Source organism: Carassius gibelio, chromosome A23, assembly GCF_023724105.1.
Source record: "Carassius gibelio isolate Cgi1373 ecotype wild population from Czech Republic chromosome A23, carGib1.2-hapl.c, whole genome shotgun sequence".
Taxonomy (NCBI): domain Eukaryota; kingdom Metazoa; phylum Chordata; class Actinopteri; order Cypriniformes; family Cyprinidae; genus Carassius; species Carassius gibelio.
The window spans coordinates 4,580,315-4,606,458 of NC_068393.1; the positions used below are offsets into that span (position 1 = coordinate 4,580,315).

Here is a 26,144-nt window from a genome sequence, read left to right on the forward strand (position 1 = left end):
ACACACACACACAGGTAGCCTTATTAATGAAGGTGTCCTTGCATAAATGCTGTGACCCAAACACACACACAAACACACTGAGTGGTAGCTTCTCCATGGGAAATGTTTAATTAAAGAGCAGCATACTCTCTCGTTGTTTAAAAGCCGGAACCTCAACCAGATGTGTGCTTACTGTTTGATAATGCATGTATAAATGCATGTATAGATGTGAACAAAAACATTTAGCACTTATCACATGTCCTCCTATATTAAAATTAATGGACACTTTGTTTTTCTGACAGATCTGTTAGCATATCATGCACTTTGGTGCAAATGAAACGCTGTATTGAATGATTAGCCTCGGGACAAGTTGTGCCAATGCTGTGTAATATCCTTCTGTCTCAACTGAAGAGCTGCAAACAGCAGGTGGATCATTTCTATTCTCAGAGAAACACATTGAGTCAGCATTTGTCCTTAACAGAGAGGAAGAGAAAGGCAGTGTTCTCAGGAAAGCTTTGATAGTAATCAGATGTAATAAAACCGCTCAGTCTTACTGGAATCCTGCAACCCCTTTGTGTTTTTATACTACAGAACTGGCACACACACACACACACGCACACACCCCCAAAAATAAAATACAAAATAAAAACTGAAAATATAAAAATAAAAGCTAAATAAAATATCAATACAAAAAGCTATAATAATATAAAAATCATACTAAAATAACACCGGTATAGTTTAGACCAGTGGTTTTCAACCTGTGGGTCGCGGTGGTATTGCAGGTGGGCCGCCAATTACTATTATAATTACTAAATAATAACATTGTTAATATATGTAAAAATGTCCAAGTCATAACATAATAACATTGTTTCATATATAGAATTAAATAACAAAAATTATAGACAGTTAACAATCTAGCGTCTGAGTACTAAGTTATTATGTGTTGAAAAAGGTTGAGAACCACTGGTTTAGACTATAAATTCAGACTGAATGAGCCACCTGAGATGAATTGGTTTTGTTGTCTTCCTTACTTGTAAGCTGCTTTTGAAAAAAAAGTGTAAATACAATATTTAAAATATAAATAAAAAAATATACATATAATATATGTTCTAAGATTAGTTAATTATCTTTATCTATATATTATAACTTTATCTAGAATATCAAGTACATGTGGCAGATATTAAAATATTGCATTACAGCTACAGACAAGCCCTAACCCAATTTATTCATTTACCCACGTTTATTCAATGAATAATTCTGTTGAAATAATGGAATGCTATTTTATTTAATGAACCCTTTTACCTTTGAGGACAGATTTTGATATTTTTGGGTCTCTTTTTTTCTTTTTCTTTTTTTTTGTCCAATGTAAACATAAACATATTTAGATTTCCCTCATATGCTCTCTTAACTATTGCTGCTGATAAATATCATGTTTTAATGTTCTTATCTCAAGTTCGTCAGCAAATAATGAGAAACACTGAACAGAAAGTGTGTGTCTGTATGTAAGCAAGTGTGTGAGAGTGTGTATGAGAGCTGGGTAGAAGAGGAAGACCGGAAAGCAAACGCTTGGAGGAAACTATCAATGTGTTTGAATCGAAGCACCTCTCTCTGTTTTCTCAAATAAAGCTCTGTTTCACGCTCAGGGCTGGCTTTATATGAGCTCTTGTAAGCCACAGTCATTTGCACTGTGTAAATTGTCAGCCCCCTGCTAACAGCACATTAGCACAACAATCCCCTGAACAAAACAAAGCTATTATCACACGACACCACAGGACAGAAACCCACACAAACCAGCTGCTGGTGATCAGAGCGTGTGTTAAAACATGAATCTACAGAGACACTTGAAGCTAATTCTGACACGTAGCAGGCATAATAAACTTGATCGTTTGTGTGTGTGACCATCATTTCTCCATTTGTGTTTCATGGATGAAAGGCCTACGTGATGACCTGAAGGTGAGTAGGCTACATTATCATCAGATTTTCATTTTTGAGGGAGATTTGTCAGTGCTGAAAAAATAAACAATAAAATCAACAAATCAAGAAGACAACATGAGAGTTTTACCTTGGCTACGAAACACTTTGCAATGGCAACTGGGTTGGCGTTACACTTCTCCAGGTCGTGAAGCAGATCACTGAAACACAGAATGATTAAATATCATTACTCACGTCCATTAAAGGCCTGAGCCGTTACGAAACTATTCACATTGTCTTGCAGCTCTGAGCTGCATTGTGTGCCATGTTCTGTGAGGAAAGAGCCACTTCCATGAATTGAGCAGCACTGTGAGTGCATGTGTGGTCACTTCAGCACTGTGTGTGTGTGTGTGTGTGTGTGTGTGTGGGTGGGTGAGTGTGTGTGTGTGTGTGTGGGGGGGGAGGGGTGTGTGTGCAGGTGTGTGTGTGGTCTGGAACGAGAGGAACTGAAGAGCTTTCCTCATCAAGACATTAAGCACAGTTTCTCTGTCTTCTCTGTCCTTTGCTCTGTCATTTTTCTTAAAAAAATATTTAGTGGTCGACCTCAGGTCAAACTAAATGTTATATAAGCTGTTTTCTTTTCATTATTTGTATTAATATGTAGCAAAACAATTTAAATAAATATTTAGCTTTGTGTAATATTCTGCCAATATATTTTTAAATCCTTAAAATTTTGCTAATTTTTCTTTTCTTCTACATATATTTATATTTTCTTTCTTTCTTTCTTTCTTTCTTTCTTTCTTTCTTTCTTTCTTTCTTTAAATGCATTTATCGGTAACACTTTAGTATAGGGTACAATTCTCACTAATAACCAGTTGCTTATTAGCATGTGTATTATTAACATATTGGCTGTTTATTAGTGCTTATAAAGTACATATAATGCATGACATCCCTAATCCTACCCAATACCCTAAACTTAACAACTACCTTATAAACTATTAATAAGCAGCAAATTAGGAGTTAATTAAGGCAAAAGTCATAGTTAATGGTTAGTTAATAGTGAGAACTGGACCTTAAAATAAAGTGTGACCCATTTATCAAGTACAGCCATTCAACCCTGTTATGAAATGTAAGTTCATAACCAAAAGCCACAACTTCATCCCAACATAGCTGATAGATTAATGTATATTATTACATCCGGTGTAGTTTTTTAATTTAATCTGAATGCATTCTGCTTAACAGATGTTATTGGTCATTAAAATTAGTTTGAAAAAGCAAATCATCAAAAGAGTATTTTCAATCAAATTCTGTTATATGACTTTAATGGTGGTAAACTTTGTCCACAAAGAAAGAAAATTGGCAAAACCCGTTACATTTCTCTCAAGAGATGTTTTTGTTGCTAAAACGAACCTGTTAAAATAGTAGATCTCACGGATGTTTCCAAATAAAGCATTCCTCTCTTCATCCCCCAGCAGCAGAAGAGACTGATTGCTGATGCACTCCAGGTAATCCTGCAGAGAAACAGATGAAGCATCAAACAGAGCGTCCCGTCCACCGACCGGCTTCATGTTGTTCAGCGCTTGACCTGCTCCAACTCTCACATCTGACACTGACTTCTCCACATCAGAGGATCAGCGGTTTTCCTCTGGACTTACTTACAGTAAGCACTGAAAGATTGTGTGTATATGTAGATTGTGTTAACTAACTAAAACCTTTTGTTATAACTTCCATCAGGAGGTCAAGGCTTAAAGAGGGGTCAAGTGCGCTTGGTTGAACCACGCACTACTACAAATAAAGGACCCAAAAAGTTTTAAAACGGAGCAGAACGTAATGTGGGGGGGAAGCAAGACATCGTCTAAATCAGCTAAATTAAAATGAGTTCAACATGGCCATGATTTACCTAAAACTGGCCTTGTTTAAACAAAGCTGAAGTATGCAATTTCTGTGTTCCCAGAGAATTATGCATGGTCTCAAGTCTCAAACCCTTCAAATACTCCCCCGTCTTCTGCTGGTCCATTCCTTCCACATACATGTTTGAGTCACTGACTGCACTCTTATTTGGTGCTGCCAGTGATGCAGAACGTTTCACAATGATATTAGCGTGCTCTAGTTCTGCACAAACATACATATGTTTTAAAGAACATAGAAAGTGAAGCTCTGACATACACAGACATAAGCACAGCATGTCAGAATCTGTAGCTCCTGCTCCACCCTGCATCTGAATGTCTCTGGCTTCGGTTGACAGACGAGATAAGTGATTCTCTCACTCTGACAGAAATCTTTACCTGAACACCCTCAGGCAGTGTAAGATAACCATTCTGTGAGGAAAACACAACCTGTGTCAACAGCCCGTGCACACATAAAGACAGACAGAGAGCCGGGGTTAAACCTGTAAAATAAAGACGGTATCATCCCAGGAAAAAAAAATACAAATCAACATTATCTGTCACAAAGCGGTGTACACTGGAAGTACCTGCTTTGCTTTCTTTGAGTATGCTGTTTTCCTATTTCCTTGTAGAAAAAAATGTCAAGTTACAAACACTGTAAGCAGAACTTTGAGTTCCTCGTTTGTGACCCCTACAGACCTTCTGGGTGTATTGTCTATTAGGCTACGGTTACACAACAACGGTGTAGTCAAAAACGGAAACATTTTTCCCTTGGGTTTTAAAAAGTTTCATGAAAACAAGACAACATGATTAACATTTACACATATCCGTGAAAACGTCTAAAGATGCAGTATTACGTATGCCAGGCCAGTAGCTGGCGCTGTCCCCTTGTTAGTAAACAAGGAAGTGATGGTTATATGTTGTATATGATGCGTCTCCGCCGTTGGTTGTGATATTTGTAAAGTAAGTCCACACTTAGCTGGAGAAGCGTTAGCAAACTCTTGAGCAGCAGCAACAGTACCATGCTCTCCAACATTATTGTCTAGGTTTGTTCGCACTTGCCTTTAAAATCGACACGCATTTCACATCTCTACATACCTAATACGTATTACACTTGCGCTTGACATATAGTAGCACCATAAGCATCAAAAAATTCCCACGTTTGGCTGAAAACGGCCCCTTAGATGATGTGTTCAATCATAAGTGTCCTGATGTGGCGAACAGCTGCTGGAAACCGCACACTTCAGATATTTGTTCTGTTTGACCGTTAAGTGCCCTGCGAAGTGGATATCACAGGATATTAGGAACTCTAGAAAACTCCATATTAACCTCCTAGCAACACAAACGCAACCGTCCAGAACACCCTAGCAACCACCTAGAACTCTTTTTAACAACTGCCTAGGAGTGCCCTAGCAACCACCCAGGTTACCATAGCAACTGCCTAGCAACCACACAGGATAACTTAGCAACCACCTAGCAAAACCATAATATTTATATTTTAAGCATTAATAGTTAATAGCTTTGGCTTTAGCTTCAGTTAACAATAACAACACTGACACGCAGTACCAGAACTCAATGTAAAATGTTAGTGTTAACAGAACGCTTTCTTTCAGTTGTTTTGCTAACCCTCTTTCCTCTCCTTTATCTGTCCCTTCATCCATCCATCCTGCCTGTTTTCCTTTTCTTTCATTCTCTCCTCAATCCATTCATCATTCTCTTAGTGCCGGGGCCCGTGAATGTGTTTGTGTGGAGGAGTAGGTGGGGAAGGGGGCTGAGACCCTCTAAAACTCTCTCCCCCCACATTAACAGAGAAAGAGTGAGAAATCAGAGCAAGGGGGAGAGGAAGAGTTTAGTATTCATCTCCTCGCTCCTAGGTCAAGTGACAGCCATGTGCACTTTACATTTGACAGCTGTATAAATCACGCACAAAGAAACACACACACATGGCTCTTACTCAAAGAGCATCAGTAGTTGGAGCCTCATGTTTTATGGGGAGTGAGTGCTGTTTTAAGATTCAGGGTTTGAGCTCATACACTGGACACTCACTACCATTTGTTTCCTTGAGCAAAGCACTTCACCATATGACGTCTTGTGCTATAATCCATGGAACTGAATTTCTATTATTGATGTCAGTGACAATCATAACATATGTAAATATACAATCACAACAATTTAAGTCTGAAAATGCAGAATTGTAATGAGATCTGAGAGTTTCTGTCATGATTTTCAGTGAAGAGTGACTCTCAAACTAAATTCATGACTTCAGAAAAAGCACAATATAATGTGCAAATTAATATAATGCGCACAATATAATGTTTTTTTTTTTTTTTTTTCCGGCTTGACATTATGAATAACAGCTTAGGAACCACATGGGAATCAATAAAGGATGACCAATATTCATCTCATTAACAGGTCATGACATAATTTCTTTGTTAATGAAGTTTTTTTTTAAATATTATTTCATCAGTGACAGTGAAGCAAAAAAAAAAAAATACATTATGGAAATAAGTTTAATTAAACACACTGTGGATGAAAATATGACAAGAATTAATTATACCTATAGATATTGCAATGCACAATATTTTTTTTTTTCCGAATGCTTTTGCTAAACTTCAATACTTTTAAATTATCACAGACCAGGCTTAAGACTAGTCCCAGACTCAAATGCATAACTGAATTAAACTTGCAATGGCGTATCTCAAAATATGTCAGAGCGACTGTTTTGTCTCAAGATGTACAACAGAAATGTTTTTTCCTAAGCTAAACAAGCTAAAACTACAGAGAGATGCCGAACTCGCTTGCATTCTGATAAACAGGTATGCATCCATTCAGCTAACTGTATCTATCTGTATATTTTGTGAAACGATGATGACTTGTGTAAAACGCAGACGGACTAGCTCTCATGTAAATCTACATTTGTTCTATATCTAGCTGAATAAAGTAGCTTCAAATGCAGTTCTCTAACTTGTTCGATATCAAAGTAACGTAATTATAATTATTAACGAAAGGCGACCGTGTTTTGTAACATATATTACTACTAGCTAGATGGAATATTGACTTGATAGGGGTCTCATAATTCATATAGACGGTTTCAATGGGCGCACGCGCCTGGACCTAAGTTAACCTCCGGTCTGTGTTGTGTATATCGGTCTGGCTGCGGTGCCTTCTACAAACGCAGTTAAAGGCAAGGTGATGAGTAGACTGAAGTTGGGCTCAGGTGGTTGTGCTGTGGGATGTGTTTCCCATACATTTATTTTTTTTTGGAGACTCGCCACAATTTTAAAACTGATCTTTTTTCAAAAAGGCTTCATTGAGTAACGTTATGTACTGCACGTTAAATAATAATAATTCCTTACGTTTATATGTTTAAATATCAAAGCGAGGCACAGGTGTTTTTATATCGCTGTATTTCTGAAGGTACCCAGCCGGCACATGACCGACCTTCAACGTTGAAATATGGTTGAAATAAGGTCAGTTGTGGTTTCAACGTTGAAACAACGTTGATTCAACGTTTAAAGCTGAATGGTTGAAAAACATCCAGCACATGACCAACTTTCAATGTTGAAATATGGTTGAAATAAGGTCAGTTGTGGTTTCAACGTTGAAACAACGTTGATTCAACGTTTAAAGATGAACTGTTGAAAAACTTCCAGCACATGACCAACTTTCAACATTGAAATATTGCTGAAATAAGGTCAGTTGTTTTAATGAAACAACGTTAAAAATGTTTAATGCTAAATGGTAGAAAAAGGTTAACAAGCTTTTAAATTATTTATATTAAATTATTTAAATTAATTAATTATTTTAATAGCATTTTAAAATATTTTAGTCATGATACCTATTCTAAAATCTAAAGGTATATGTTAAATATTATAATCATTAACAACAATAAAACTATATACATTTCGCTGCTTTATCACACTGAAACAACTCCCATTGGTAGTTTTATTTTATTACTTCTATCATGATTGGTTAATCTGGCTGTCATTCAGGAAACTGGACAATGAATCGGTTCGCGCCATTCTACATTTAAAAAGTGAGGCGGCTAACTGTGAGCTGCTGCTCGTTATAACTGACTGCTCTATCGGTCCCGAATTATTTCATATTTGCCTGTACATTTTTTATTTATTTTGAGCGAATTTGAGTCGTGACATGTCAATGGAGAACAAAAACTGTGAACACAAGAAGGGTCAGGTGTTCTGCGAGGTCCTGAAAACATCCTGGCAAAATGAGGTAAGAAAATCGCTAACGTTATCTTTATTATCTTTTGAAAATAGTAAAGTATTACCAGAGTTTACAAATGGGTAGTTTAAAGGACATGTAACCTGCAGATAAATAAATAGCCGTGTGTCTATTTTTGCATTGCTTTATCACAGCTGATCAAGTTAGGTGCTCACCTAATGTGTTGCTGGTAAGAGAGATTTAGAGATGGTTTAGAGATTTTCCCATATTTTCCTGATATGTATCCCATGCATTAGGTGTGTTATATATGTTTGTATTCTTATAATAGTTTCAAAGTGTTTTCTGAAACATATAAGTGCAAATGTCGGTATTTAAATAATATAATTTTGATGAATTAATGAAAATGAATAAATAAATAAAAGGATTGTTTAAAGCCATGGTTCTCAAAGTGTCAGGCCCCCTCTAGTTGTTATGCAGGTGAATCACTAAATTAAACTAATTAATGTTAATACATTTTAACTTAATCTTTGAGTAAGTTTTTTTTTTTGCACATTTAAGTATGTTAGAGTTAAAGTACAGTACAGTTTTGTAACTTTTGTTACATAATTACATTTAAAATTACATTTTAATTTAAACTTTTTTTTTATTTACCTGTGTATGTAAGCACAGTTGTAGTGTTAATGTTCAAACATGGTAAAGTGTCTGACAACAATTAATATTCTTATTAGAATAAAACTGCCTCATTTTTTAACTGTAGAGCTGTAGCTGAATAGTTTGGCCTACTACGCTGCTGAAATGTAATGTTGGTCATTATGGTGCAACTTAATATTTAATAACAAATATTTTCTGAAGTGGTACTTGGTATAAAAAGTTTGAGAACCAGTGGTTTAAAGAAATGGTATAATATGAAATCCTGCTTTTTAAGAACTTTAAGGAAACTCTTTCTTCTTTCCCCTTGTAGAGTCATCAAGGATCCAGCTTGTTCTTGAAACATTGGTAAGAAATTGTTCATCTGCTACATTGCACTGTCACTTCTGCTAGAGATGCTTTGACCTTTTGTGATAGGTTTTGATTGTACTTAGTTTATTAAAAATTTACTGAATTAGATTTTATTTGTTTTACTACACTGTATTACTAGTGTTTTGATTAAAACAGTGTAACTGGGGGCTCTGAAAACACTGCTTGTGAATAATTTGTTAATATTGTAAATTTTCATCTGAATACATTAAATAAGTGTTTAATGAATAGTGTTGTCCACTTTGTTTCCAACCTCACTGTTACTGAACTGTAAAGTGAAAATATTGTGTGATTTATTTTGCATTCAGTTTTCAGTTAAATATATTTCACAATATCAAAGTTATTGTGAAACATTGTGGACATACCTAAACAAACTGGTTAAATCTTATGTTCCCTCCAGAAGTTTGCCCTCTGCAAGTGAACGACGCCTTGTGGTGCCATCCCAAAGAGGTTCAAAATCACTCTCAAGGACCTTTTCCTGGACTGTGTCCAGCTGGTGGAATCACCTCCCAATCTCAATCCGAACTGAGTCTTTACTCATTTTCAAGAAACATCTTAAGACTCATCTTTTTCACCAGAACTTAACCAACTAATGCTAGCACTTTTCCTTCTTTTCTTGTCTTTCATATTAAAAAAAAAAAAAAAACCTGGCTATGCGTTCTGTACTAGACTAACTGAGACTTGTCATGGCACTTGTATCCTGTTGTTGTTCGCTTGTACACCTGACTGCTTCTGTTCTTCTCATTCGTAAGTCGCTTTGGATAAATTCGTCTGTTAAATGATTAAATGTAAATGTTTATACAGGACGGTACAGAAAGTGCACAAGTGGGAGAGAGTGGAGGGGACGGCGTCAGAAAGGACCTAGCGCTGGGAGACTTTCAAGGATCACCCGAAGCACAACCACACTGTATACACTAAGGCTGCTGGTTCTAACATTTTAGAGTGCCCTGCGGTAGAAATCTCATTCTGCATTCCCCACGGTAAAGAAGACACAGTACGGGGGGTTCCTATTAGAAATCAACTGGTTGAAGGTTCCCTGCTCGTACTGTGCAACACATTTTCACGGCACAGATGTGCACAACTTGAAATGAGACACATTACTAAAATATGTTTTTGACAGAAACTGTAGTTTTCCACCAAAATAAAAGATCCACTGGTTTCAGTCATAAAGGTACAAGGGTTTGTCTTGTAAGTGCTGAAAAAAATATGCATTTATGTGCCGAATTATTTTACAAAAACCTTTAAATATTATTGTATTTGGATTGTTCTACTACATGTTTTTAGCATTACCTCCATGCATACTCTGCATAATAAAGTGTGGGATTATTTTCATCTGTTTTATACAGTATGTTTCCAAAATTTAACTGCTGTTTGACAATTTTGAGCATGTGGTAGTTTATTGAAGTTGTTTGTAAAGCCATTGCTGCCAGTCATTAGATTTTTAGCCTTGCATGTACATTGTTGATCTAAATGCCAACTAGGATCTAGGTGTATTTATACACAGTGCAAGGTACGACGGGGAAACAACGTCGTGTTATCAACGCTGATTAACTTTTCAAAATCAACACCTCATTCAGCTTTCATCCCAGGGCTGCAGCACGACCCTAATTCACCCATCATGCAGGTAAGACGGTGAAACAGCGTCGCGATTTCAACGGTGAATCCACGTCGTGATTTCAACGTTGATCCAATTTGCAAAATCGAAAGGTTTTTCAACGTTGATTCAACATCGGGATTTCAACAGTGAATCAGCGTTGTGATTTCAACCGTACATCAACGTCACGATTTCAACGGTGAATCAACGTCGTGATTTCAACGTTGATCCAATTTGCAAAATCGAAAGGTTTTTCAACGTTGATTCAACCATGGTACCTGACGTTGTTTCAACGTTGAATCAACGTTGAAATGCCGGCTGGGTAGCAGCGTATGAGCGTACCAGCTCTGCTTCGTTTACAGCTGTTACTGGGGAAACCTCTATTTCTCGCGCTTTATGTCTCTGCTTTAAAACATCTCCTGCTGGCAAATAATGCATTTGCATTTTCATTAAGTCTGCCTGATCCACGCAGCAAACATTTTTTTTTTTGTTATCAAAAAATATCTACTCTAGAGGGACTTTGCTGTTGTTATTGATTCTATTTGGAAGTCTACTGGAAGTTAAGTTAGGTCCACAAAAGCGCTCCTGCGCAGTAACGTTTGTTTATGTTGTTGCCATTGAAACCGTCTAGATCTCTCCATTTGAAAAGACGTGATTGTCAAAATACTAAGTTAGAATGAGTGAGGAATGATAGGGAGCGACAGAGCGCGTGTTCCAATGAACAACAACTCCCATGAGCCTTACGCTCTTTCCCGACGTCATCAAAGTACGTCTTATGTTATTATTTTGATTAAGTGACTCCTGGTGGCCAAAAATTCCATACTGTACGTTTAAGATAAAATAGCATGCCGTTATTTAGTCACATATTGACTAGATGTAACTGAAATACAAAAACGTTATAAATTAAAAAAATTAAAAAAAAAAAACTGTCATAATGATAAATTTTTAGGGGAATATTCCTTTAAATGTAGCTTGTTACCTTGAGTAAGCAATCTGCTGAATGTCTCCATTAGGAAGTGACTGCACATGCTTTGTGTCTGTCTTACCTGGACTATACTGCGAAGGTCCTGGACGTAGGTTTTTTCTGTTTCAAGGATTTCCTCCACCACACGGTCCACATACTGGACTTTACGTCCTTCCGGGGACTGAACGTCTGCATCGCTCTGATTGGTCGGTGTAGGTGTTTGTCTTCCTGTCTCCTCTTCCTCTAGCTGTTGGGCAGGCACCAGCTCCAGTCGGATGGCTCCAGAATCATGATCCCTCTCAGGGGCGGAGCCTAATACCGGCCGTCCCCCTAGCGAGCAGTGACTGTCACGGGAGGAGGCGGATGAAGACGTGGAGCCGTAGCTCACCGGACGCTCGTTGCAGTGCGTGGAGTCCATGCTGCGCGAGGAGCAATATCTCAGAGCAGAGTTTCTGATGGGACCACCTGCCTGGCTTAGGACCGGCCCTCCGACAGGGTCCTCCGGCAGTGGCGGTAAAACATCAGTGGAGAATGGATACTCTTCTGAAAGATAAAAAGTGGTTAGACATTAGTTCAGTGTGCCACAACTCTGATCCACAACAGCATCTGATGAAGTATCGTTTCAAATTATATTTAAAACTATTTAAAAACTGAAAATGAGCCAACATATGTGTCACATTCTGTGTGGGAAAAGAAAGTATCACTACTTTTGAAAGCGAACAGCAGTTTTACTATAGCGTTAAAATCTATTTTTAACAACAATGTTTTAAAAATAATAATAATTTTAATACCACCAACTCTTTGCTCAACTTGATAATATATATCTTAACATCAAGAACATCCAGGTAAACAAGAACACTTAGTAATGTTAATGCTCTCCCTCCCTCACACCTTCCTCACATGCTTGCTTACTGACTAGTTCGCTATGATTGCTTAGCATCACAACAATTGTTAATTATCTCGCATGCAAACACCCCGAGTAATAGTCCCATACACTGTCTACTCCTTGTCATATGCGTTGACCTAAAACTTTGACTTTTCATTACTTTTTGAAGTATTAAAATCATTCTTTGTCCATTATGGCAGCCTGATGCAATATGCATATTGGGATTTATACATTTGAGGAATTTTGGTAAATTAGCATGCAGCACTATTAGAAACTGTCATTCTTAAAGGGATTACAAAAGAAGGTATTAAGAAGACTATTTTGAAACACATGCTGGTCCCCATACTATCATTGTATGGTCCCCGTGAATTTTTTCTATACTTATGCTATGAAAGCTAATAGCTACTGGCAACTTTTGGGTTTTTGGGTGAACTATCCCTTTAAATGGACTCCTGATTTATGTTGAACACAAAATTATGACCAAAAATCCTACCCACTGCACTTATAACTTTGTTTCCCACAGACTTAGATATCGAGGGGGAACTTGCACACAAAAACATTAGGAGAAACCCACAGCAATCTCTAGCATTCCTGTGTAATAATCGCAGTAGTACACACTCAAACAACACACACTTAAAATGACTTTGGGTTTGTCTTTCAGACAACTCTGCTGGGCTCTTTGTTCCTATTTTGCTCTTGTACACAATTTAAGAGAAAGTTAAAAGTGTACTTTTAAGTAGCTATAACTATTTTTATCTCACCAGTCTCACTGTCACGTTATCCCATACTAACATAGTAACACACCAATAGCAAAACCAAGAACTTGTGGTATAATGGGTGATTCTACACATTTGCTAATGTTTTTTTTTTTTTTTTTTTTTTTTAAGCATAATGCTAGGTGATTAAAGGGGGACTTGGGACAGTAAACACTGAACAAAACCCTAGAAACCACTCAAATGACCCTAGCAGACATAGCAAACTTCACCCCATCTAAGCATTGTGGTGTGTGAGCAACAAGGCAAGCACCATTCACGTTTCCTATAGAAAACATAAAACTATTGTGTTTATTTAATTTTGAGAGATTTTACTGCAATAGGTAGATTTCATGTGTCTTTGATTTGGGGTTTGATTCAGTTGTATCTTAAAACAGTACCCCACCAGTTAGGGTCGCCACCCGTCCCTTAAAATATGGAATCGTCCCGTATTTGAGAATAAAATAGCGCGTCCCATTTTGAATCAATACGGGATGGGGTTTGTCCCGTATTTCCGGAGTTGTCTCCAATGCAGCATCTCATGCAGATCTTCCCACCGGCATTCTGTGAAGACTCGTCCTATTCTGCCCCTGATTGGGTAATACTCGCTGCCATCGTTGGATTGATTGGTTTGTTTCAGGTTCACACCCAATCAGAGTCAGAGGAGGGCAGGGCAGGGCTCTTGGCACAGAGTCGATTTGATACCACCCAACTGGCACGTCATCGGACCTGTGGTCATCGTGGCCCAGAGGGGTGTACCCCCCAGGCGTTCCTTATTTTTCTTTATTCAAGGTGGCAACCCTACCACCAGTTGATGGTCACTCATCACATCACTCAGTGAATTACCATGGAATACACACACACACACACACACACAGAGAGAGAGAGAGAGAGAGAGAGAGAGAGAGAGAGAAAGAGAGAGAAAGAGAGAGAGACTTTCATAAAAGGTTAAGGCCAGCTAGCACTGAAAGAGAGAGGCTTTAATGAGCAGATGAATGTGTAATAGAGACATTTTACTCTATGGGTGAAATGAAAGCGAGCTTTGTGTGACCATGCATGTGTGTGTGTGTGTGTGTGTGTGTTTGTAGACTGTCTATTGTCAGACTAACTAACACAACATTGGAAGATCATCCAGACGCACCCACTCCACACACACTAGCACAGGTGTGCACACACAATCAACTCAGTGTAACATGGTCATTTTTACCCTCTGTTAACACAATAGGTAGATTACTGCAGTGAAAAGTGGTAAGCAATATACATATGGGACAAAGTGAAGCATTGAGTTACAATATATCATCCAGTGTGCACCAAATCACATCTTGGAAGCCAGTCAGATGCAACAAGTACTCTCTCTCTGACAACAAAACCATATAAAAGGTTTCCAGGGAATAAAGACTTTCTTTTTGTCTTGCAGTCAACCACATGTCTTCTTCTCAGCTGCCAGTTATGAATAATCACCGTCATCACTCACTCAGCATGGAGCCGTCTATATTATCCAGGGCCCCAGAGCAAAGCCACATGATTGGCTCTTGATTGTTTGAGCCAGGCTGTGATTGGTTAATTCCTCTGCATGGCAAACTCACACACTGACCCACTTTCACGAGACACACGCAAAGTGAGATGCAGTAACCGAGTAAACACGCATGCTTGTGTGCTGCATATTTATTTCAGTTGAACTCTTGAAGGGATGAATGGATACGTCTGTTTATGTTAGAGACTTTATTCATGTTTCATGCATCCGGTTCACTGCGCACTGATTGTGTGTTTTGGTGGGTGGGGTCGTGTTCAAGTAAAATGAACTTCTGTGCGTGTGTCTGTACACTGTTCATGCATGAGTTTGTCCGTTGCATGCTGTGTTTATCTTACAGGTGAGATTCAGTTGTGATTCAGTTGGAAACTTCTTTACAATGTTTTACCTATTAATAAGCAAAAAGTCAGCACGGTGTTGCTCCCAAATATGCACACCACAAACATGTCTTCATAATATCACCCAGTTTAAATAGGTATTTATAAATGAATTTATAAAATTTAGGAAGGATGTCCCTAGCATGGGGATCATCTTTTCCCCCAACAACTGTTGCACAAGGGGATGTGGCCAATATTAGCTCAAGAAGCATGCATGGACTTTGAAAATCCACCAGACATAGTAAATCATCTGGGCACCTTCAGCATTCTAGTACTAATCTTACACACTAAACCATCCCAGACTGACAAAAGGAGTTCAGCAGCTCAGGTGTCAGCCTGGTAACACAGCACACAAAGTTCAGTCACTTTCAAATTTTAAGACTATTGAAAACATATGAGAGAGACAATAAGTTCTACAACCACAAATGCATCACGGCACAGATTTGAATAGTGCAGTCTAAAGAATAAATCGGACACTTATGAGATGCATTTCAGTTAGGAAGCTGCTTTGGTGAGAGCTGCATATGTAGATGCCTGACAGCAAAGCAGCAAACTAGTTTTCTGGAAAAGCTAATGTTAACATGAACCAGCTATGTAGAACAGTGAGCCAGTTTGATAAAGATAGCCACTATGTGACGACTGTGTCTCAAGAACTAGCCGTCAGTCAAGCAGGATTCTTGGATTCAGAGAAGACAAATCTACTTTTTTATGTAACTGAATCTAAAGTTATGACCAGTTCTTAAAAAAAAAAAAAAAAAAAAAAAGATGACTAACTAAGACTAGTTTAAGCAGTTTATGCAACTGGCCACTGTTCTTCACTTCCTTTCAGCATGATGAGAACACCACACCCCTTTTCACATTTCCCAAAACAACAAAAACAGCCCAAGACTTTTACAAGCTCATTATAGCCATTTAATACACTTTTATATTTGCTGTATAAATAATTATTTATATATGTAGTTTTTATATGTAATCAGGTCAAAAAAAAAAAAATATTGCATGAGGTTACAGAAAAAAAGAGATCAAATCCTGGGTTATTAGACAAACATTTTAAATGAACTAAGCAGAATTGCCAGTGATTTTATCTTGATTAATTTGACTTGTTCTCTTTACCTGTACTGTGCTGATACATTGTACTTGTGCAGTGCTATTAATATAACAGCTATCCCTCATTTTCAGCTTCTAGCAGATGAGGAGACTGACAGCGGGACAGGTGGGATGGGATGGGGAGGGAGAAAAGCTACCTACCATAATGCATTATCAATGAAAGAGGTTGGTGGCCTCAATCTCATGAAGCTCCACTGAACTAGAAAACAGTGCCGTCTCATCTTGTTTATCAGAGCATAAGCCATTACGGCAGACGTGTTTTCAGGTTAATAATTTTGAGTAAAATTTGGTATCAGTTTAGTAAATGGCACCTTGAGAAGAGTCAGTGCTGCTTTTCCTTTCCATATTATTTGTTGCCACTCATAACCATAAGTGGCAAAGCCACGAAAGGTTGCTTCTATATGAATAAAATTATCAATCCAAACTAAAACATGCCAAAATTTAAATATTAATCACAATGCAATGGTTATCATCTACAGGTTTAATCTCTTTATTGTAAAGGTCCATTCACATAATATCTACACAAATACACAATAATGTCCTGTTTATTATAAACATATTCTGCAGTGTCATCTATTGGTTTAAATGCTTGAGCTCTGTGGATGGATTGTTATTGGCTTTCGAAGTTTTTATTGTTCATTAGCTGGAAAAAACATGATCCTAAAAGTTATTGCAATGATATTGTTCCTCTGTATCATTATTGTTATAGTTGTGGTGTGGACTTCAATAGTCTCATTGAATTAGAATGATTATTAAAACATCACAGTTATGGTTATTGTTATAGTTATCGTGAACAAGCTATAACTTGAGGTTAAAGTCCTTTGGATATTTGCTATGTCTCTGAAATGTTTTCCATTTGACCTGATTATATGAAACAAAGACGAAGCCTAATGGGGCATTTGTCATGAAAGAACTGACTGCTTTACTGCCTGACCTCAAGCAAACTAATCAGTCAATTGTGAGAAACAAGGACAATAGCCTGTGCTTTATAGACTATGCTTCCTGTTCCAGAGAAGCACCAACTATCACATGACTGGAAATACCATTGTTTGTTCATGATCACACAATAACACAAACACACATACTGTCACTATCACTGATATACCCTGTAAAAAACAGTAGCCATGCCATAACAACCGCACACACACACACACACACACGCACGCACACACACACACACACACACACACACACACACACACACACACACACACACACACACACACACACACACACACACACACACACACACACACACACACACACACACACACACACACACAGGGACACACATAGAGACATGCAATCCAGTGGACCAGTAAGCACAAGTTTGATGTGTGCTGTTGGACTTCAAAGGCTACAGGGAGCTCTGTAAGAAGCTCAGAGAGAACTGAAAACCAAGCAATGGTGTAAGAATATGTGTGTGTGTGTGTGTTATATGTAAAGACATTTGTTTAAGATTATGTTTACTTTGATCAGTATAACCAAATCCATTGAATCAATGAGCCTTTTGGTTTATTTATCAGAGGATTCTGGGTTTCACCAGTTTATATTCGAGTTAAATCCAGTGTTCTTTAATTATATTTACCCTTTGATCTGCGGAAGTACAGTGATATATGACAACATTTTTGTTGCTATATGTATCACAGCTGTTCTGGGCCATTTCTAGGGCATTTCTAGGTGGTTGCCAGGGTGTTTGGAGTGGTTGTTACCACATTACTGTATGCTAGAGTGATCTGTGTGACTGCTATGGGATTGCTAGATGATTGCAGTTGGGGTTCAGTGTCTTGCTCAAGAGCACCTCAGTCGTGGTGTTGAAGGAGGAGAGAGCGCTGTACATTCACTCCCCCAACTACAATTCCTGACAGCACAAGACTCAAACCTGCAACCTTTGGGTTACAAGCCCAAATCTCTAACCATTAAACCACGACTTCCTTTATTATTCAGCATGCAAATATCATGAAGACAGTTTAGTGTTGATTATTAAGTATTATTGATCGCATGTTGGATGAGTTATGTGCTAAAGAAATCATTGTCTTAAATAGGGCTGAAATGATTAGTCAACATTTTCAACAATGTGACAATTAAAAATGATCAACCAATATTGTTGTTGTCGAACAGTCGTTTGACTGATATGACCGAATGTAAGGGGCTGCAGTAACACTGGTTAACCAGTGTGGCGCTGTAGAGTAAGACTGTAGTTCAGCCCTGCTGCAAGCAATCCAACAGAAGACACTGCTCGTATGAGAAGAGCAAACGAAGAAAAACCAGTAGAGTGTGGGAAAGTTGCACAAAAAAATACTGTCACGTTTAAAGTCCAAAACATACTCACGGACAAAGTTCTTTGGCATTCTTCGGATAGAGTTAAAAAGCAGTTCGGTATAAGCAAGCAGCGCTTTACTGTTAGAAAACTGTTAGCGCTTTTCTCTCAATAACATAATAAACAAAAAATCTTATAGCGAGTCTTATAGTGAGTCTTATAGAGAGTCTTATAGAGAGTCTTATAGCGAGTCTTATAGCGAGTCTTATAGAGAGTCTTATAGTGAGTCTTATAGAGAGTCTTATAGCGAGTCTTATAGCGAGTCTTTTAGAGAGTCTTATAGAGAGTCTTATAGCGAGTCTTATAGTGAGTCTTATAGCGAGTCTTATAGAGAGTCTTATAGTAAGTCTTATAGCGAGTCTTATAGCGAGTCTTATAGCGAGTCTTATAGCGAGTCTTATAGAGAGTCTTATAGCGAGTCTTATAGCGAGTCTTATAGAGAGTCTTATAGCGAGTCTTTTAGCGAGTCTTATAGCGAGTCTTATAGAGAGTCTTATAGCGAGTCTTATAGAGAGTCTTATAGCGAGTCTTATAGCGAGTCTTATAGATAGTCTTATAGCGAGTCTTATAGCGAGTCTTATAGCGAGTCTTATAGTGAGTCTAATAGAGAGTCTTATAGCGAGTCTTATAGCGAGTCTTATAGAGAGTCTTATAGCGAGTCTTATAGAGAGTCTTACAGTGAGTCTTATAGCGACTCAGTGATGCACTCTGTTAAGCCTCTGGTTCTGTGCCTCTGAGGTCATGGGTTCGAATCCAGGGGAGATCATGTTGCTTATTGGGGAAGTTGTGGCCTAGTAGTTAGAGAGTTTGACTCCTAACCCTAGGGTTGTGGGTTTGAATCTAGGGCTGGCAATACCATGACTTAGGTACCCTTGAGCAAGGCATTGAACCCCAAACTGTTCCCCGGGCGCCACAGCATAAATGATGCCCACTGCTGTGGGTGTGTGTGTGTTCACTTCTGTGTGTGTGTGCACTCTGGATGGGTTAAATGCAGAGCATGAATTCTGAGTATGGGTCACCATACTTGGCTGAATGTCAAGTCACTTTAAAAAAAAACTGTGATTTTATTGACAATTGGTCGATTAATCATTCTAATCATTGTTAAGATTTATAAATTCTAAATAGTTAAGTCAAAATAAATATCAAAATAATCATTTGTTGCATCCCTATATAGTTTTAAACAGCACTGATTACTTTTGTATTGAAAGAGTAAAGAGCCCTTTAGTGAATGTGCTTTATGAAGCTCCATGTAGGTCTCAACAAGCTTCACTGCTCACACATTGTTACTCAGAGGTAAAACCAGAAGGTGGGCAGCCGGTCTCCAATTTCCTACTCTCTCCTTCATATCACAATGCTGGCTTAGACACACATATCCATTCCTCACAGTGAACGATAGATGGAGAATGAAGAAAGGAGAGAGAGTAACTCGGGGGGTTTAAGGCGGATTAAGCCCTGTCAGCCCCCCTCTGAGGACTTCTGCTGGGAGACTCAAACATGACATAATTCAGAGGAGACTAAAGGACAAAGACCTCTCTTACACACACTCACACACACTCTCTGTGCCTCACTCTCATTCGCTCATCAGACAGAGAACATCAAATAGTCCCCCCAACTGCCCTCTTCAGATGAATGGTGCACGTTTTACAGTTACACACGCATTCAGAGGGTTGAAGGAGTTCAGGATGCTTTAATAGTTTACTGAGAGAGAAAGAGACTTTGAGAGACTGCCAAACTGAAGTCATGTGTGTATTTATATATAGCTGGATGTCAATAAAAGTTTTAAACACAGACTTTGAGCTGAAGTCCACCCAGCTGTGAGCAAAGTGATCCAAGACTTATGATGTATCCTTCATGTCTCTAGCACAAACTGTGCTGGGATGAACTGCTTTCCAAGGTAAAATTGAGAATAAATTCTAATCCTAAGTATGAACAAAAGGAATAGCGATACTAGCCTTAGCAAAAAGTACACAAAACTGCATAAAGGTGTACTCCCAGCCAGTCATGCACACACAGGGAAGTCATATAACTGCAGTCTGTGTACATTTCTGCCCTGTCATTACGCACAGTAAGCAGTTCTGTATAGTAAGCATATATAATCATTCCCAAACACACACTCATAAACAAGTCAAATACTCTAACACAAGTGTGAATGACTCTACTTGTCTGCAGAATAGTCACTATTCAGATCTGTGCAATCAAATATAACTGTAAAGTGTGCAACTAATGATATTCAAGTCAGTATAATTACAACACATGTCTATCAGTAGAGAATGAGAGCTCTTGAGATGGGTGTTTTTGTTCTGGCCAGAGAACTGTGCTCCACTGGAGGAATTGAAATTAGAAGCTTGTGAGAACATCAAAGTATTAAACATATTAAAGATGGTTGACTGCAGATGATCGTTAAATGGTTCTTTTAGAGCAAATGCATTTCTCATGAAATGTTGCTGCCATATGTTTTGTGGTGTTGCAATTTTACCGGCACCATTCATAAAACATGGGTTTACTTAAAAAATACAATTCTGTTATTCATTTAGAGTCCCAAATTATTTTTGTTCATCCATGAAGCACAAAAGGAGAAATGAAGCTGCTGTTTTCTACATTTCTACTGTAAATGATATTTGGGAGCTTGAGGAGAGGGAAAGACTATCAGTGGACTTCGGTCTGTTCTTCATGCTAAGCTATAATACGGCTCCAGACGACTTCAACACATGAGTTATATGGACTACTTTTATGATGATTTTATGGTGCATTCATGATGCCTATGATTTCCAAGGTTAGAAAAACAAGACAGTAAACAGACTATGACAGATTTTTGAGAGAATATTTCCTGGAATTATAAGCAGTGTTTGCTTACATGCATGTTTTTGCTTTTTGATTTAATTAGCTTTTTCCTGCCTGATTGATCGATTGCCTATTTTAATATTAGACTTGTCTATCTGCTCAAACTGATAAGGTCAATCCTTTAATGGTGCATTCAGAATAATCTCTTTATCATAAGTGTCAGCTAATTAATTACCACACTGACTGATTTTCATTAAAAAAATATTATGCTATATTACTTTTAAAATGATGCATTGGTCTGCTGTACCGTGATCAGCCCAAACACTGAATTTCTGTGTGTATTCATTATAAATTAATCCTACAACCTGAAACATATGAAAACACAAACAAGTATTTTACACTGTCACATTCGCTTTAAGAAAAGTCAGATCACCGAGCACAAAAATAATCAGATACTTGCACAAAATTAGACACAATGCTCTCACGGTCTTGATATCTCCAAGGCAATGTGTGTTTTGCAGCCAAGCCCTGCGTGTCCATAACCAATGGGATTAGGTCTCTCAGGCCCGACTGCATGACAGCAGCGCACACACTCATGCAAACAACACAACTTCTATTCTGGTCTCTGAAACACGACTTCTGGAGCTGGATGCCTGTAACGGATTCATAACATGCCGAAAGCATTCCCGAAACCACACCAAACATCTCATCTAGGATCCTGAGAAATAGTCCTTGCTTATCAGTCAATCATAATGACTTTTCATAATCACATCTTTATAAATAGCTCTTCTTCGCTGCCCATTTCCTGCAATCAGACCGACCCATTATCTCCCAGAAATCATCAGATCAACCCGCTGAAGATCTGATTGTAGAATGTTCTCAGAGTTGAACATTCATTACTTCAGTTACAACCGATGGACATCCAGATGCACAATAAAGAGAAATAAATTAAATTTTTGTATGCATTTTACTTGCAGACAGACTTTCTATCTACAATAACTCATCAAAGAACTGGAAGAGACACAACTGTCTGACAGCAGTCCAAGGAGAATCTTAAATATCAGTTTATCAACCACAAAAACGATTCCATGTGGGAGAAGGACAGAGCCCTTCACACTCTTGATGGATGGATGTCTGGTGATCTCTGCAGTCATCTGCAAAGCGCTGCTGTCCAGAATGACATCTGAACTATGTTTGCCCTGTCTGGAGGATCAGGATCTTGTATTGATGTGCTTCTATCCCAGACAGCAGCAGTGAAATACCATTAGCATAAATGATTCATTTTTCATCTTCATATGTATCATATAACATACACATAGTTTATTACACATGTATAGCATGATGTGCATTTAAAAAAACAACCAAATTACCGAATGCATTTAAAGAATAAGACATGACAAAGCGACTTAACCTGCATGAATGAACATACTAATATATACACACCACACATACGGAGCCCCAGTGTTACCACATATTAGATTTCACTAAGGCAGAGAAACCTAAACCTGGGTACAACAGATTATCAATGCGGCAGTACCCTAAAAACGATTAATTTCTACCTTATCCACCCCCAAATGGTGCACATTAGTACCTTAAAGCAGTAATATGTTCCCTACATTGAACCTTTTATGTGTAAATAAGGTAGAAAGGTGCACACTTAAATGAACAGTTTACAGAAGTAAACCAGGGTAAAACCTCCAAGGACGACTGCTTTTTGAACTTTTGAAACAAGTAATTGTAATCTGCAAATAAGTTCTGACAGGTTTTCACCACGCCATCTTTCAAACACACGCTTCAAACTCTTTCTCGCTCTCTCCAGCTGGGTTGCGTCCTGGGGGGCGTATTACTTTAGGGACAGATGTCCTGAGGGGGTGCTGGTATTGTCTAAAGCAGACTCTAAACTGTTATTATCCCCCCTCAACCCTCAACCCATGGGAGACTAATTTAGGTCAGGAATGGGGGAGAGCAACAGAGAGCCAAAGGTTTCCTCACAACAACATAACTGAAATATACCCTTTCAGTACACACAGAAAATAAATATGTGTAAGGGTGACTTTAGAAACTGCTGACCCATTTCACAAGTAACACTGAATTAAACATGAACATCTGATGTAAAAAGACTGAAACATACTACAACAATCTGTTTTATTTACAAATATTTATTAATTGTACAGTGTAATACTATTGATATTAATGCAAAATCTTATGCAAACACATGCTCACAACAACACACACATCTACTTAGCTATTTCAATCTAGTTATAATGACCCCAATGAAGCCAAACCCTACCCTTTAAAAGAACTATGTATTATTGGTTGTGTAGAGGACTTCTGTTTGGTACACGAGCCCACCAGCACAAACCAAGCCAAATAAATACTCTCAGTTCACAACTTGCCAACACACACATGCTTACATTTAGTTAAACAGAGAGTGCCCTGACAGCAGTGCTCGGGCAGTTTAAACACATCAGTCAGAGAAGTGTTCAAATGTTGCCACACACACACTGACAGGAAACTTTCGAGAGCTGATATGACTTTAGAAGACATAAAGACACCTTTAATGGTGAGATTCTGTACGAAGAAACCAAGTGTACACAAAAGTACAATGAAACATACTAACCTATTACTATTAACAACATAGACTTGTTTATCAATTGTTTATGATGTCTCATGCAAATGTGATTTCTTACCCGTAGGCATTGCAGCTCGATCCAGATTTGATCACATATCCACTTAGTATTTCAGATCAGTGCCACACACACACACACACACACAACACAGTCCTCTAATCCTTCAATTCACTTTACATTCTCCCTGAGACACACGGGATAGCTCCGTCAGTGTGAATGATACTGCACACACACACACACGTTCAGTAAATCCTGGGTTCACACACACATAAGCTCTGGGCTGCACCACAGCGGTCCTGATGGTCTGCCTGTCACTCACACACTGAGCACTTCTAGAGTCTCTTCCCAAATCTCCCTCCCTGTGGCTCCTCCCTCTCCCACTGCAACACAATACCACATTACTCTCTCACTTTCTCTTTTAACTTCCTATGAGCTCCAGGAAATGTTTCCATGTTTTTTTACCTACATTGTTTATTAATTTATTGTGTTATTTTACATCATGTGACTTATTTTAAGTATTTGTATTGTGGCACAACACCGTGGCACTGGTGAGGCTGTATAAGGCTGCTTGATTCTGGCTGTCTGAGACAGATTTGGGGAAATGTGAAAGATTCCTTTCATCAGGCTAAGTCTTTGTTTTCTGTGACATGCTCACTGCTCATGGACAGATGGTTAATTGCAAAAGATTTTTGCCGGTGATGAACTTCTGACAGTCTCTGCTTCAGGAACTTCATAAGTGAGTGATGTTGAACACTCTACATAGGCAGCGACTAAATGGTACTCTTCTTGTGACACACACAAGACACATTATACACTGTTCATATCTACAATATTTGGTATTAACATTACTTTAATAATGCTAAAAACACAGCACACACAACAATTGTAAACACTCAAACTTAACAAATAAACACTCAAACTTAAAGGGACAGTTCACCCAAAAATGAAAATTATGTCATTAATAACTTACCCTAATGTCGTTCCAAACCCATAAAACCTCTGTTCATCTTCAGAACACAGTTTAAGATATTTCAGATTTAGTCCGAGAGCTCTCAGTCCCTCCATTGAAGCTGTGTGTACGGTATACTGTCCATGTCCAGAAAGGTAAGAAAAACATCATCAAAGTAGTCCATGTGACATCAGAGGGTCCGTTGGAATTTTTTGAAGCATCGAAAATACATTTTGGTCCAAAAATAGCAAAAACAGCGACTTTATTCAGCAGTGTCTTCTCTTCCGTGTCTGTGTGAGGGAGTTCACAGAGCAGTTTGTTATATCTGGTTCACGAACGAATCATTCGATGTAACCGGATCTTCTTGAACCAGTTCACCAAATCGAACTGAGTCATTTTAATCGGTTCGCTTCTCCAATACGCATTAATCCACAAATGACTTAAGCTGTTAACTTTTTTAATGTGGCTGACACTCCCTCTGAGTTCAAACAAACCAATATCCCGGAGTAATTCATTTACTCAAACAGTACACTGACTGAACTGCTGTGAAGAGAGAACTGAAGATGAACACCGAGCCGAGCCAGATAACGAACAAAACATTGACTCGTTCACGAGTCAAGAACCGTTTGCATTGGTGTTCGGATCACCAGTAGTTCTTTCGGACAGTTTGATTCAATAAACCGGTTGAAGAAAACGGTTCACCGGTTCTTTTGCGCTCGACGTAATGGCGTCATTGGCGATGATTGCCCTTGATTCAAGCCTCTCTTCACAGCAGTTCAGTCAATGTACCGTTGATTACAAAAATGAAGTACTTGTAATTAGAGTAAATTATATTTTAAAATACTCGTAATCGAACTACAGTAACTTTATAATTGATTACACATATTATACACATCATCGATTCTCCCTAATTCCTTGTTTTCAATCTTTTAAATGTTCCTTTGTAAGATAGTCTACCCACTTATATATATTCAGAAAGTCTTCCAGTTTTGTGGACATTCACACAAAGACCAGTCACTGTAGATACACAGACAATTAAGAGACCACACAGCATTTGACTACTGATTTACAACGATGTACAAAAATCATTTTAATTTTAAGAAGTGTTTTCTCAACATTTCAACATGGCATCAACTAACACATTAATTTGTATTTGAATTAGGCTCTCACTCAGTATATATTTCACCATGTATTACTGTGTCTATGGAAGGCTTTTGTCTTTCAAACACATTAAAAAACACAAATTCACGCTATTTCTTATTTAAATGTAAAGTTATG

At 38.1% G+C, this 26,144-nt stretch overlaps 1 protein-coding gene and 1 long non-coding RNA gene across 4 annotated transcripts in view; one reads left to right on the forward strand and one right to left on the reverse strand.

Moving 5' to 3' along the window:
- The window catches only part of LOC127944475 (pleckstrin homology domain-containing family G member 1-like), a 47,522-nt gene that overhangs the window by 14,241 nt on the left and 7,137 nt on the right, over positions 1–26,144 (reverse strand). Inside the window, exons 1-4 of one of the 3 annotated variants that reach the window (XM_052540421.1) lie at positions 23,978–24,236; positions 11,616–12,076; positions 3,301–3,401; positions 2,042–2,111 (exon numbers count right to left, since the gene is read on the reverse strand). In XM_052540421.1, the coding sequence (XP_052396381.1) occupies positions 2,042–2,111; positions 3,301–3,401; positions 11,616–12,076; positions 23,978–23,987 (642 nt within the window). In that variant the 5' untranslated portion in view covers positions 23,988–24,236. Of the gene's footprint in view, positions 1–2,041; positions 2,112–3,300; positions 3,402–11,615; positions 12,077–13,577; positions 13,809–23,977; positions 24,237–26,144 lie in introns of those variants that run through there. The other 2 variants (XM_052540423.1, XM_052540422.1) reach the window with 2 other exon arrangements.
- On the forward strand, positions 7,780–9,636 carry LOC127944477 (uncharacterized). Its single transcript, XR_008150365.1, has 3 exons — positions 7,780–8,009; positions 8,920–8,954; positions 9,376–9,636. It is a non-coding gene; the product is annotated as an uncharacterized LOC127944477 (long non-coding RNA).